Source organism: Pterocles gutturalis, unplaced genomic scaffold, assembly GCF_000699245.1.
Source record: "Pterocles gutturalis isolate BGI_N339 unplaced genomic scaffold, ASM69924v1 scaffold20555, whole genome shotgun sequence".
Taxonomy (NCBI): Eukaryota; Metazoa; Chordata; class Aves; order Pterocliformes; family Pteroclidae; genus Pterocles; species Pterocles gutturalis.
The window spans coordinates 929-15,082 of record NW_010141304.1 but is presented as its reverse complement, the minus strand read 5'-3'; the positions used below and the strand labels follow the sequence as shown (position 1 = coordinate 15,082).

The window sequence follows — 14,154 nt, the reverse complement described above, 5'->3', positions numbered from 1 at the left end:
ATACCCCAGCTTCTGTACTTGCTACATAATAGCATGACAAATCCAAAGAGAAAGACAAATTTCGTCGACATGTGCGAGGCTTTGTCAGCACGAACCATGCAGAGCAGGGGGCACCCCTGTTAGAAATCAGGTTAGAAACAAAAAACTTTAGAAAAAAAATAACTTAAAATATGGTAAAGTATAGCTTGGATTACAGAAGGCATGCCAGGAACAGCACCCTTGAAAAACTCACTAGGTAAAAAAGCACTTGGGAGAAAAGAAGACAAAATGCCTCCTGTCTTTTGTAGATCCACTTTTTTCATAGAGGCATTCTGCAGGGCTGAATCATGCCAGTTTGATCAGCTCCCACATGCTAAATCCCTCTCTGTGCTGTGTTTGCTCTTTACTGTGCATGCGTAAGCCCTTCAAATCTATTGCTGGCTAAATATATCTCCCTCACTGGCTGTTTGGTTTTGTGTGGCTGCACAAAGAGCTGCCCTATCACAGCCGAGGGAACAACGCAGAGGTGGAAATAAATAGCCAAATGCAAGAGCTCCTCAACTTCTCTCTCAAGAACTCTGCAGGGGAGAGGCATGTTCATAGAAAGATGACAAGAGGCAATCACCTTTCCCTAGTCACAAGAGGGAACTTGAGTGCTTAATTCAAAGTCCAGCATTCTGTTACAAGCAGCTCCCTGAAATTCGGCATGGCAGAAGACAAGCTGAGGTGTAGCTGAGGTCCCAGAGCATGCAGGTGGTTCAGAGACTCAGCTGAACAAGCCAAGAGATCGTTCTTGCAAGACGTTTTAATCCAGCTCACCATGCTGAACCAAGCCCAAACAGTATCTCTGACACCTTCTGTTTCTCGGCACAGAATCAAGTCTGTTTTTCTCAAACACGGTTCAGAGCAAGTTGTAAAGTGTCAAAGGTCAGCCTCAACTTGGCTCCTGCTAATTGTCCTCACCTACTACAAGCAAATCCTTCAGTTTGGGAACAGGTGAAAACACTCATAAAATAGAACTAGAACCTGTTGTCACTCCATCCTGAAGGCAGGCAGCTACTGCTAACTTAGGGGCTGTACAGGGACCGGGGAGCTACCAGGGCTGTATTTCTGAAGGGTCTGTCAAGTGCTGTGTCAGTTAAAAACATCTGCTGCATGCATTTCCATGAAACTGCTTCTCTTGCATTTGCTGATAAGCAACATCTGCACCTGGAAGATACCACTGCTGAGTGGCATACGCTCTTACAAAATAAACACTCCTTGTATAAACCATGAATGATGATACACAACACTAGTATAGCCCCCCTGAAATCAGTCATCGCCACCGTTCAACTGTTAGCTTATTAACTATCCTCTGTGTTGCTTTAGGGCTCTTAACTGCTGGCTAAAACCATTTTTCATTGGGATTACACTTACATAAGGACCAGAGAGGGTCTAAAATAAGCTATGGAGTGTTTGTTACAAGGCAGACCAAAAAGTAACCTTTTACGTTCTCCATAACATATTCCGTCCCAATCTTAAACACGCCAATTTGTGATGCTCTCAGAGTACATACAAAGTCAGTAACTTTGCAAACAAGTATTTTCCACAAAAGTCATACAAAAATAGAAATAAAAACACTTCATAATTATTTCTTTTTTGAAGCTCCAAACAGATTTAATTAAAATAAGCAAAAAAAGTTGGTCTCTACTTAGAGCCTCCATTATATAAAGAACAACTAAAAATAGAAACTGAAGCTGTAACAGAACAAGATGAGCATTTAACATTCTTGCAGTGAACTGAAACCCTTCAGACTACTTGCTCAGAAGCCCAGAATTATCTAATATTTCTTGAAACCCAAATTAATCATTTATGCTTTTTGATGAAAAATTAGACACAGCAAACATTACTGCTTTTATTACAAAATGTAAATAAATTCAAAAATCGTAAATCTGAGCGTACAATTTAATTTAAAAATGAAGTCTAACTGACAGTCCTCTATGAGCTGGTGTCAGATGTGGCTAAGGAAATGGAAGAAGATGACAAAGAAGAAGATGGAGAATATTGATTATTTGTTATTGATGCTTTTTCTTCGTATTTTGGAGGTGATTCAGAGGAGTCGTATAGCATTGGTGAAATGTCTGAAGGTGAGCTGGTTCCAGAAATTGTATATATGGTTTCATAGTCTCTAACAGCAACTGTTCTTTCAACATCTGCAAGCTGTGCTCTACAAAACACAAAACTACATATTAGCATAATTCATTTCTCTATAGTGAGTGAAATTCCACTTGAAGTACATAAATATACATGTATGCACACACTCCCTGAAAATCCCTGGAGCAAAGAACTTGCATAAGCATTAGGATTTCATACTATGGGCTAAATTATGACTCATGAAAATTCTATTGCTTCAGAGGAGAAGGGCAAACAAGCTCCCCTCTAACCTTCAACATCACCAGTCACAGCCTGGCTTATGAGTAGTAGCTGCTTCTGGCAGGGCTATCTCACAATCTTATTAAATCTTCCAGTCCTTAGCTCCTAACGTTATCTTCCCTTTCACATCCACACTGCCCCCTTCGCTTATGAAAGACAGTTACTATACTTAGAATTGTATCACAAAAATCACAATCCTCACAATCCATTTGAGATCCATTTGTAACTTGAAACTTTTATTAAGCTTTTTAGCAATCCATGACAGATGTAAGGAGTAGCATTCCCGCTCGGAGCTGGAGGAACAGAAGCAACCAGACATGACCAGACCAGTGACAGTCAAGGAGAGCAGCCAAGTATCCACTGCCTGCCTCCGGCCATCACAAGTGGATCCCAATTGGTTGCACCCACATGTTTCTGGAACCCTCATCTTGCACCGGAGCCAGTCCATAGTATATTGCTTCAGTTGCTTCCCAAGGAAAGAGAAGAACTCCTTGTTCCTCATGACTGGTTCCCAGAGCTGACTCTTGCCTTTGTGCATACATCTGTACCCCCACCAACACTGCATGAGAAGCAGGAATACAGAGTGTAAGTCACGTCATCTTCAGTGCTGCTACTGGTGTGTGACGGTGTGTGTTTAAAAGAGAGGGAACATAGTATAAGACAAATGCTGAAGTGGTATACAACAGATTCCACAAAAACAGCAATCACTTCTGGGATCAGACCATGACTCAGCTTCTTACAAGCTCTCTCACCCAGCACAGCCTCCACCACAGCACTGGCTGACAGCACATGGAGCAACAGACTGAAGAGGTAAATCACATTTGCCAAGTAACTACCCACATAAGAAACGGGTATTCCCTTCCAGCTTTGGGATCTTCAACCATGGCACTGTGTTAGAAGAAACATGGCCACTGCTTTGCCTCCATGAAAGGGCCTGGGAATCAATTTGTACTAGTCAAGATGCTGTGGCTGCTACCAAGTGCTGAGCTATGGGAGAACAAAACTGAGTGAAATATCCAGACGTGGTATCAACTGACAGGGTCCCTGTGAGGACGCTGGGGAGCATGGAGAGGCAACACTAAAGCACCCAAAGCCACAGAATAGCAAGGCAGGAGGTGCAGGGTTTTGGCATCCGAAGTTGAGGTGTTTTGTGCACTCCACTAGAAACTGCCCCAACGAGCTGGGCTACAAACTGCCTCCTTGGGTACATATGTTCACAAGGCAGAGAAGTCCAGACAAGCAATCAACGATGACTGAGTTGATGGGATCACAAACAAATTTTGGATCACCAGAACTTGACATCTGTGGTTTGAGGCAGTTGATCCAGCAGCAGGGGATTTTGTAGGAGAGTGGATGAAGGAAAGAGGGGTCACCTGGTATCTGCATCAACAGGGAGAGCCCACAAGAAGTCTAAAGAACTAGCTTTTTTGTCATTCCCCTACTGCCCTTTGTTTTTCCTTTTTCAGTATAGAATGTGCTGCTTGCATTCTTCCACAGCCTTTGACAATGCACACATTTTACCAAGCACACAGGCAGGCAGCCCACATTTGAACTTGGCCTAAAATTACAGGGTAGAGAAGATTTGTGGCCCTCTGTTTTGTGCATTGTACTTTTATAGAAAGGTGGTACAAGAGTCACTCGGTCTCTCAGCTGCTTGAAAAGCTACAGCAGAACACAGCTTTCGTGTATGATCCCATATGTCTCCTAGTAAGCCACTCCAGCCTGGTCTTCTAAATGTATTTAAAGCAAAATGTTTTTTGAAGGGTTCCCTTGGACCATATTTGGATTGGCTATCTCAGGGCTACCTGAGGTCCAGATTCACACCTGGGGCAAGTTATTCCTTCACACACAACCGTTTGCTTTGTACATACAGAAGTGAGTACAGTGCATGCTGGAGCTGGAGTTCAGTGTGGTGCCTAAGTCCAGGACAAGTGGCAGCTACTATCAAACACCTTTCAAACACGTTTCTTCTATGGATGCCTTCACCCAGCCCCATAAGAATACAGAGACTTCACGTAAATGCCTTCTTTCAGTGGCAGGAGTTTATTTTCTCTCTTGCTTGCTCTGGGTGTCCTTCGATTGCAGTACTATGGCTGAGAGTTGATACATTTCACTTGTAATCTGAGAACAGGCAAATACTTTTATACATAGCAAAATAAAATGTTTCTTCACAGGGCAATTTGTGCCTGGTCATGAGAACCATTGCTCTCTGGAAAGCACTCCTCTCAACCCAACATTCTACCCCTCATCCTGAACTGGCAGGTGTTTAGGGCACTGAGTAATCAACAGATTCTCCTCAGCTTTGTACAATGTCTCTCTCTGAAACAACTTAAGCAGAAAACAGTGGACTGAATGAAATGTGTATAGTTAGAGTTTATTAAGCATTGCAAACCCCAGCACACATCATCAACCTCAAGCTGGACCTCAATCAGTGGGAACAAAACACTATCTCCCTTCCCTATGTGGTATGTACATGATTATTTTTTTGTTTGGGGGCCAGTCCCACGGTAGAGCACATAACACACTAGGAGAGTATTGCACTAGTAGCAAGGAAGAGTGAGTAGGTGTTTTGATAGAGAGGTGTTTATGTTAAAAAAAGTGACTCTGAGAAAAGGCAGAAGGACAGTCTGGCAGTGGCAACAGAAGGAAGCATCTGCTGTCTCCAGCAAAGATGGGGAGAAAATGTTTGGAGAAAGGCACTAGGACATAGAAGACAGTAGGAGGAGTTGTTGACAGTCATTGACCAGAAAACAGAGTGCCTTTCACAGTGGGGCTAAGCCTCAAGAATCTATCAGGTGTACTTCAAAGGATGACTGAAAAAACAGAGACATGGCTGCACACAGCATGGTAACAAGAATAAGCACCATTGCTAACACAAGTATCCTCTTCCTGGGGCATTTAGGTCTTTGGGCAGGAAGACGGTTCATGCTTGCTTGCTTGTTTGCTTCAAAGGGAAGATTAGTACTAGAGTTTTGAAGAAGTACCGACATCAGGCACACAGCTGGTACAGCTGGTCACAGAATGCACTGCCTCATGTGAGTGGAGAAGCATGGAGTATGGTAGAAGGCTACCAAAGGAATGGCCCAACAACTACTATGATTACACACAGCCAGGCAGGCTGGGGCTCTTGCTTGATGGTGCTTCAGATGCTGCAGGTAGAGTCTTGTAAACTAAAGTCATACAATGAAAAAGTCCCACACCACCTACTGAACCACAGATCAAAACCAAGTTGACACAGGACTTTCCAAAAGGTAAAGCCAAGTCAATTCTGGATCATTAAGGGGCAGAAAATAAGTTGGGGGGTCTCGGCATGTGGCACATAGTTCTTCCGAGCAGATCTAGTTCTGGCTCCTAGCAGGTGGCCCTTACAGTGACCTCTTCCACCCTCAAGCCAGCAGCCCACTGGTGGTAACCCACAGAGGATAAATAACCCTGCAAGGTCTTGTGGCGCAGGCAACTCTTCAGTCAGTCACCACCCTGAGGGTGGTGGTGGCAGCATCTAGCAAATCAACCGTATTCAGTGTATGGAAGAGTGTCTGCATGGGTAAGGTACAACATCTTGCGCTGAAGCTGGCATTGCAACCTCCCTTTTAAGCTCTGTGGAAACTTCTGCTCTTCTTCTGCAATATCAAGTATCTTTTTATCTTGACACACTGCCACAGGAGGAACAAGGTAAATGAGCACGGCACGTCTAACCTCCTCAAGGCAGTAAGAGAAGAGTCACAGGGAGAACAGGACACACTTGAACTGGCACTACCAGGGTCACAGGCCCTGTGGGCAGGTCTCACGAAGTGCTCGCTTCACTGGTTCTACAGAGGCTTCCTAAAATCTGTCAGTGTGGATATCATGCCACTGGGGCACTGCTGTCAGGGGTACCTTCTCTTGGATGATCTGGAAGAAATCTACTCTAAGTACATCAAAATAAGGCCACTGATTTAAGGCTTTGTTTTCAATTCAGAAGTTCCTTTCAGTCATAATAAACCGGTAAGAATTTAACCCTCAGGAAGGACACTTCAGTTTGTGACTCCCCTTTTACACCAATATATTTTAATGCCATTTCAAGTAAGGTAGCTGAGGTAAGTTGAGTGACGTACTAGAAAACTTTGTAGTGCCTAGTAGTGAGTTAATTCTCAGTGATTATTTAATAGTACAGTCTTGGATACCTTGAGAAACATCTCAGATTTCCACAGACAGACAAGGAAACAGACTTACCCATGGCTGAAGATAGAGTGGTATGGTGGAGGATTTTCACTTGGAGGCAAACCACTTGACATAAGACAACCTGTCACAGTTGGTGAAAGAGGATCAGCAAAATAAGGAGGCGGCGGAGGTGGGAATACCATTACAGCATCACCTAGGAAAAAAACCACCAATTACTACCTCTGAAAAATTTAGCACCACTGTTAATTCTAACTATAGCCTAGAACATTTCCTGTCTTCGGAATTAACAGTATTTGCACTTGTCTACCTTTTAAGATAAAGTGCGATGATCCCCCACAAAAAACTGTTATATTCTGGGCTATTAAAGTACATTGGATATCCGTTCAAAACGAAAATTACCCCAAAATAAATATGCAGCATATTAATAAATGGAAGATTTCATTTAGAAAATACAGCTGGAGGAAGAAGAGTGTGCCATCTAGCTAAGACACAGACCTCTTCACTGTTGGCTGTCTCCAGAAACTGGAAGTGTAAAGCACAGTTACCGTTGGCTCACTCTAAGGGCAGGCAAGTATTTAGTTTTCCTCAAATATATAAAAGAAGGTGGTTTAATTTTCTCCACAGCTACTGCAGTGTCATAACAAAAGTATTCAAGTCACTAACGGTTCCAATGACTGATTTTGTGTGCCTTGACAGTTTCCCTACTAAATTGCTCCTAGCTGAAGGCACACTATTAACATTAGTATGACAACACTATTGATACATAATTCACTATCAAGTGTACTCTGCTGCACATCTGCCAATTTTAACTTTGTAATTGAGGAGTTTCAATTTTTTTTTTTTTAAACAGAAAGTTAGTATCAGTAACAGCTTGTATAATTTATATAAACATTCACCGCTGCCTGGTACCTTTTTTTCCTTTGTAATTTGAGTGCAGGGACAGCTCAGAGAGCACAAAAAATACTGAGTGAGGTGGGGGGTGTTTTCTAGCTGAGTCACCACTGTTCCAGAATGTCACTGTGCCAATCAGACCTCAGCCTTCAGCCTTTCAGTTTTACTTTTCCTGATGGAAGTGTAAAAGGAATCCACTCATTTTGCTTTCTTGCCTTTAAAGACAATCTGAATTCCTTTCTACGACCCTTTGATTTATCCTGGTGGCTGGAAAACTGACTTTAAACTCACACATTTCCTGAGGATCGCCAGGTTACAGGTCTGTACGTTGGTTTGACAGGCAGAAGGAAAATAATTTTGCATAAGGCATTTCAAATCCAGTTAGTCATATGACAGTCAAGCAATACTATCATTGACTCATTAATCATTTCTGAGAGCTAGAAAGTTATCAGAATAATCTATGCATAGAATGTATTCATGGGGTATTAAAAGCAGCACGATATGCAGGGGAGCATTCCCTGCTAACACACCACATTTACTCAAATACCGTGCAATTAACAGAAGCATCTGGCAATTATATCTGACTGATAGAAGATGTGGCCATGATTAAAAAAAAAATACAATACGCTGCTTATGAATCAGATTGTCCTGTTTAAGGGGTCAGAGCTCAAGGCCAAAATAAATCTTAAATATAATCACAGAAGCCAATTAGACCTGTGATTTGTAATATCAGCTACACCCTTTGTCAAAGGAAGTGGGACTGGACTCGTTTGTGTCAGATTATGTAGCTGCTTCTGCACAGTCAGACCTTTCTCTTTATGCCAAAGGAGAGGTTTTGTCTTTGAGAGAAAAGTAACTGAACCAACCATATAGAAAACATACAAGACAAAGCAAAATTTCTGAGTTTTATCTGGCCTGACGTGACAGAACTGACACGCCTAGAACTTAAGAGTAATATTCAGAGGTAAATCAGTAGTGGAAAAAACTACTGTCTCTCAAATGTAAAATTCACACATTATTTACCCACCTACTGTAACCTGAAAAGTTTCAGGGCTCTGAGGATGTTCTTCACTTTCGCAAGATTCTTGGTTGAGATTAAAGTTTTGTTTCTTTTTAACATGAGCTATCACGAAGAAACACAACCCAGTGAGCACAATCAAAGGTCCCATGATTTGAAGTGACAGGAATCCGCAGCCCTGGAGGTCCACATCAGAACTGACGGTGTGGTTGAGCTGTATGCCGTGCCAGCTGGGGCTGCAGCCAGGAACCCAAATGCCCAGGATGCTAACTAGCATTCCACTAGTTAAAAACAGGAATCCAAATATGAGAAACTGGGCAAATTGACAGCTCCTGTGACAAAAAACAAGGCTGTACACCTGCTCATTTTGCAATTGTCTTTGTCTTATATACAGCCTGGCCCTTGATCGTGCCAGTAAAACACAAACCAGGCCAGCTACAGCCAGCACGGGCCCAGCAGCCTTAAGGACCCCGTTACAGTCACTGAAGGTTCCAGATGGGCATGACTGGAGAACAAAGACTTGGAATCCAGCGCAGAGTAACACAGCTCCAAAAACAAAAAGGAAAAAAATAAGTTTCCCATGTTGTCCATTATTTCTTTCACCTGGTGCAGGAACAGCCACTGGATACATTACAACAGAACCTCCTCAAGCAGATGAGTTGGGTTTTTTTTTTGTTTCTTTTTGTTTTTTCCTGTTAACACTAAGTGGCAGAAAACTACAGTAGATCTGTGAACATGAAAATACCCAAATCAAAAGAAGAAAAAAACCAGTTGGACTAGCTACATTATAATATTTACTCCTGCATTTGCTACTCAGATTATATTGTATACTCTCAGTGTATCTTCTGTTTTGTAGTGCCCCCATTACGGAGTAAAGGGCCTAATCAAGTTTGATGCCATTGAATGCTGATGAAAAGATAGAATTTACTTTACAGTTAGATTGAAAACAACTGTAATTGCTATTACACAGCTAAATGAATTGTTTATTTAGATACACAGTCTTATGATGAAGGGGACATTATTTTCAAAAGCTGAATCTTGGGAACAAGGATGGGCTAGCCTTCCCCTTGAAAACATAAAGCTAGGGGAAATTCTATAGTGAATGGCAGGAAGTGACAGCTCTTGAGATAAAGAACCTCAATGCAAATGAGTATGGATGACTACTGGACATTTTACCAAGTAAATCCTCTAATACATACCTTTTCAAAGCATATAAATCTTTCTTCTCCTTCCCCAGGCAATAAAGACTTTTCTGTTTCTCTCCTTAAATTGGCTTCCTGTCCTATACAGCTGCAAGAGCAAGTACACAGAAGATTTTCGGTTCCATTCTGAAAAGACAAAAAAAAAAAAAAATTAAAGAAAAAAGTCATACTGAAGATCTTGTACTTCAAGTCTCACTGATTCCATAGTTAAGAGTTGGTAAGCATACTGGTCCCACACCTCCTTTCAATTTCCCCTACTCCTGAATCCTTTGTCTGTGCTCCAAGAAAGCTTTAAAAAGAAACACAACAAAGGTGGCTCCCAGAAGGCTTCTGAGCCCACAGGTGTCTACACTCAGAAGTAAAACAGAAACCAGTGCTGAGGCCAATAACAGTCCATATGGTAGCATGGATGACAAATTTGCTGGATGTGGACAAAATGAGGCAGGGAAAGCTTGACTGAAAGTTAGGACAGAGTGCCATTCTGTGAGCTCTAGAAAAAAAATCTATTTCTGCCATTACCGACAAGAAGCTTGTGCTGCTCTGACACTCAGGCCTACAGGGCTCAGGTGGACACCTGCACTCCATACCATCATGACTACCAAACACAGAGATATTGGTCCAAGTGGCTACCATTCATTAAAAGACAACCTGAAACCCAGGATAATTTCAGACTATGGAAAATAACAAGTCTGCATAGACCATGAGAAAGCTGTCCTCTACCAAGCACAGGAGGTACTTAAGTGTGCCCATATTGCCGTGTTTTAACACTGCCCCCTTCCCCTCACCAGCAGTCTCCCATGACAGACAACTTCATCTAGGACTTAGCTGTATCAGAAAGGATGTATAAGAACTGAAGGAGTTTGCCACAGGTGGAAGCAGGGAATTGGCCTAGTTACTGCTATTTGTCAGTTAACCTTCAGCCTTTTCTCTACCAGCTTCCACTGCTCTGCTACTAATTCAGATGACTGGAAGCTAAAAGACAAAGTTAGATTGACTCCTCCTTACATAAGCTTCAACAACAGTTTTTCCACAAGAAAAACAAAGTATTATGTGATTTCTGGAAGCAAACTGTCAGCCACAACAAGCTTTGCGTCACTCCCCAGTAACTGCAGTGCCCCACTGGGATGAAAACAAAACACAACCATAAAACCCACTAGTCACTCAAATACTTAATTATCTGTCTGCAATGCAAGGCAATCTATCGAGTCACTTTACTTAGCCACTTGTAAGAGTAGGATCCAACTAAAGAATCAGCTGAACAGATACATGAATGACGAAGTTATTAGATGTTTTATTACTGAACATCAAACCAGACCCCCAGCAGCACAGGAGAAAGCAAAGAGCAGTGTGTAGGTAAAAGGCACAATAAGCATGAGACTCAACAGGCAAGGAACAGGCCACACCACACAGCAAGGCCACTGCAGGAAGCAACAGAGTCTCCCAGCTGGCTATCTTGAATAGCAAAACTGAGGGACCTGCCTTAACACATCCCATCACTGTGGCTGCTTCATATATAAGCCGCGCCTGCTAAGCTTCACTGTTCTGAGGGCAGTCTATCCCTCAGCTAAGACTGGTTTGAAAAACTGCTAACTGAGCCTCCCTTGGTAGAAAAGTCACAGCTTCAGTCTGGAAAAAAAATGGTTATAAAGAGCACTGAAGACAGGACAGTATCTCACAAAAAAGAAATTAAAGAAATTCGGACAGATTTCAAACTGAAGACATTTAGTCAAGTACACTCTCAACACTGCATGAGTTTGAGTTAGTTTGAAGGCTATTTCTGAGCAGACAAACTGGATTAGGTTGGTTACTCTTCCTTCCTCTATTTCATTGGTCTTTCATAAGTTAATTAAAATTGTTTCTCGTAACTGCATACGCGCCTCCATGGCTAGAAATTTTCCCCATTTTCATAATTGATTTGAGGTGGCTCGGATTTACTGACCTACCAACAAATGCACAAAATCGAGTAAAGGGCCTCTGAAATACAAAAAAACCACCCCAACAAATCCCAGTTTCAGACACAAATGTCTGGAGATATTTTTCTGCTGAGGCACATTAACCATTATAGCAGCAACACACTATAATTAGAGAGAACTCCAAATCCTTTCTTTGCAGTTCCCTCTAGGGAAGAAAACATGGAAATAAGTACAAGTAAATTAGGACAAAAGGAAATAATGTGAAGGGAAAAAAAAGTCAAAACATTTAGCCCTTAAAAAGAAAAATCTAGAGATTTGTTCTCATTGCTCCAACACAGCGCCTGCTTCTCTTCCAGCAATCTTGTTACTATGAGATTAAGTTAAAACATACATTAGAAATGAAGCATGTGCATATTTTCCTGATTCTTTCAGGCCACAAAAGGAACACTCAGAACAGTCTGTTGTGGCTTTAAAGATGAAAGCCACAGATTTTATGCTACAAATTCAAGGGAGGACTAATTTTAATTTACACTACCACCAAATTTTAATAGAAAACCCAACGCAAGATTAAGCTTTACTTCCTGTGTTTCAAGGAAAAGTATTTTAAGAAAGAAGCAAGCTTGTATGAACTATGTGCTTAAAATGCTTCCATTAGATCTGATATCTCCACATGCATATTGACATAAGGGAATTTTCCCTTCATACTGACTACAAGTCTGAGATCAGACATGGAAATACCATGACAGAAACTGCTAGAACAAAATCTAGTCGTGTGGAGGCAGTTAAGGATGAGGGAAGAGGGAAATGGAAATATAGGTTGTACAGGAAGTCTGGTTAGGAGTTTAACTTAAATGATACAGTGCTTTACCCCTTTGTCTGGCCCATACCAGGTACACAGAATGGGAAATAACATCACAATTTCTTGTCATTTTTCTGTGTAACACCTGTAATACAACTTTCACATTACGGACAACTCCATGGATTTTTAAGTACAAGTTTTCATGATAAAACTGGGACTTTTTGCTTTCTGTTTGAAACTTAAGAGTTAATATTTTCCAAGATTTCCACTGCAAACACCAGGGCTATAAATTTACTCCCCCTTACTCATATAAAATTTGATATCCTCATGCAGTCACATGAATTCAGGAACTGAGGATTAAAAGAAAAAAGCACTGGAAGAATTAAAATATTGCTGATCCTCTGTTTTATGTTTCTCAGAGCAGGTCTTTTTCCTGTTCTTTCGGTTGCAAAAGCACACAAATCATTTCATGCAGAACGATCAGGTCTAGCCTGCATTGTTATTTCAAGAACTACAATACCCTGCAAGTTGTAGTCCACAATGGAAAGCCCGTCAAAAGGCACAAGCCATCATTTTAAAGATTTTTCCACTTAAATTTTTCACTCATACTTCCAATTTTTGAACTGCTACTGGGAAGTTACCACTGTCATGCTGTGAGGCTTTATTTATTTATTTGTTCTTCATAGGTTTCAGAATTAAACCATGACTCCTGAAAGGACAAGCTACCTGGAATGAAAAGTGCTCTCAACTTCATCCAGTTTAACTTCCATGTCAAAACATGAATGGCTGTCCACTTCCTCTCACTCCCTCTATCTGATTTCCTCCTCCATTCACATCTGCCTCTGTACCCATGCCATTTTCTGTTCATCATATCAGAGCTTTCCCCCTGGACTGCACTCTTAACTTGACATTCAGCAGAAGCATCCATTCATGAGCACAGCAGGTTGAACTAAAGTAAATTGGAGTTTTCTACCTTCATCCCCATACTCTTCCCTCCCCATAGTATTTTTAATCACTAGTATAAGAGCTAGTGGGTAATATCCAACGCTATCACTTCGTTTTTCTACTTTAGAGCAACATTAAGACTAAAAGCACTAACAAGTTCTGAGATGCCAAATACATACAATTAGCCCCTTTTGTGTGTGCTGTCTCTAATTAGTGCATGGCAGTGCTCTCATCTCACAGAGCATACAACTCTGATATCCCAGGAGGAGGATTTCCAAGATTTAGACACTGTGCAAAAGATCCCTAAGCAGGGAGCAGATGCCACAGAAAGACTCTGCCCATGAGTCAACAAAATGATTGTGTCAGCTCACAGCCTAAGAAGGGTAATGCTATGCTGTTATTTATGACCATTGCAGGTGGGGCAGGAGTAAATGTCTAGAGAAGCGCTGGAAAGCAGCTGCAGGAGGAATTTTCAGGAAGTGGGATAAATCCTGTCGGTTTCAAGACATGTGTGCCAGGGACCCTTCTCACCACAAAGCAACATATTCTGACCTGTGCCAGACAGAACTGTGCTCTGTGAAGAAGCTGCCAACTACTATCCCTGTGGGCTACAAGAGCTACGTGAGAAAAATAGCTAGAGTAAAAGCTGGTCCACGAATGTTCCCGGCTCATTTTGGCAGGGAAGGGTCCTGATGCCACGACTGCATGCGTGGACCACCAAAGGGGGTCTGGGCACAGGGAGGAGCTTGCAAAGTAGGGCTTGGTAACCACCTCGTTGGATGCCACACAGGCAACTAACAGAGCACCTAGATTCAACAGCAGGCTCTGAAGGGT

General features: G+C 41.9%; 1 protein-coding gene across 1 annotated transcript; it reads right to left on the bottom strand.

The window, feature by feature from the left end:
- Positions 1 to 1,943: 1,943 nt before the first annotated feature.
- TMEM171 (transmembrane protein 171) lies at positions 1,944 to 9,123 on the bottom strand. Its single transcript, XM_010083987.1, has 3 exons — positions 8,471 to 9,123; positions 6,604 to 6,745; positions 1,944 to 2,185 (listed from the first exon to the last, which is right to left on the bottom strand). Exons 1-3 carry the CDS (start codon positions 9,090 to 9,092, stop codon positions 1,957 to 1,959), a joined length of 993 nt encoding a protein of 330 aa, XP_010082289.1. The 5' UTR covers positions 9,093 to 9,123; the 3' UTR covers positions 1,944 to 1,956.
- Between the last annotated feature and the right edge of the window lie 5,031 nt (positions 9,124 to 14,154).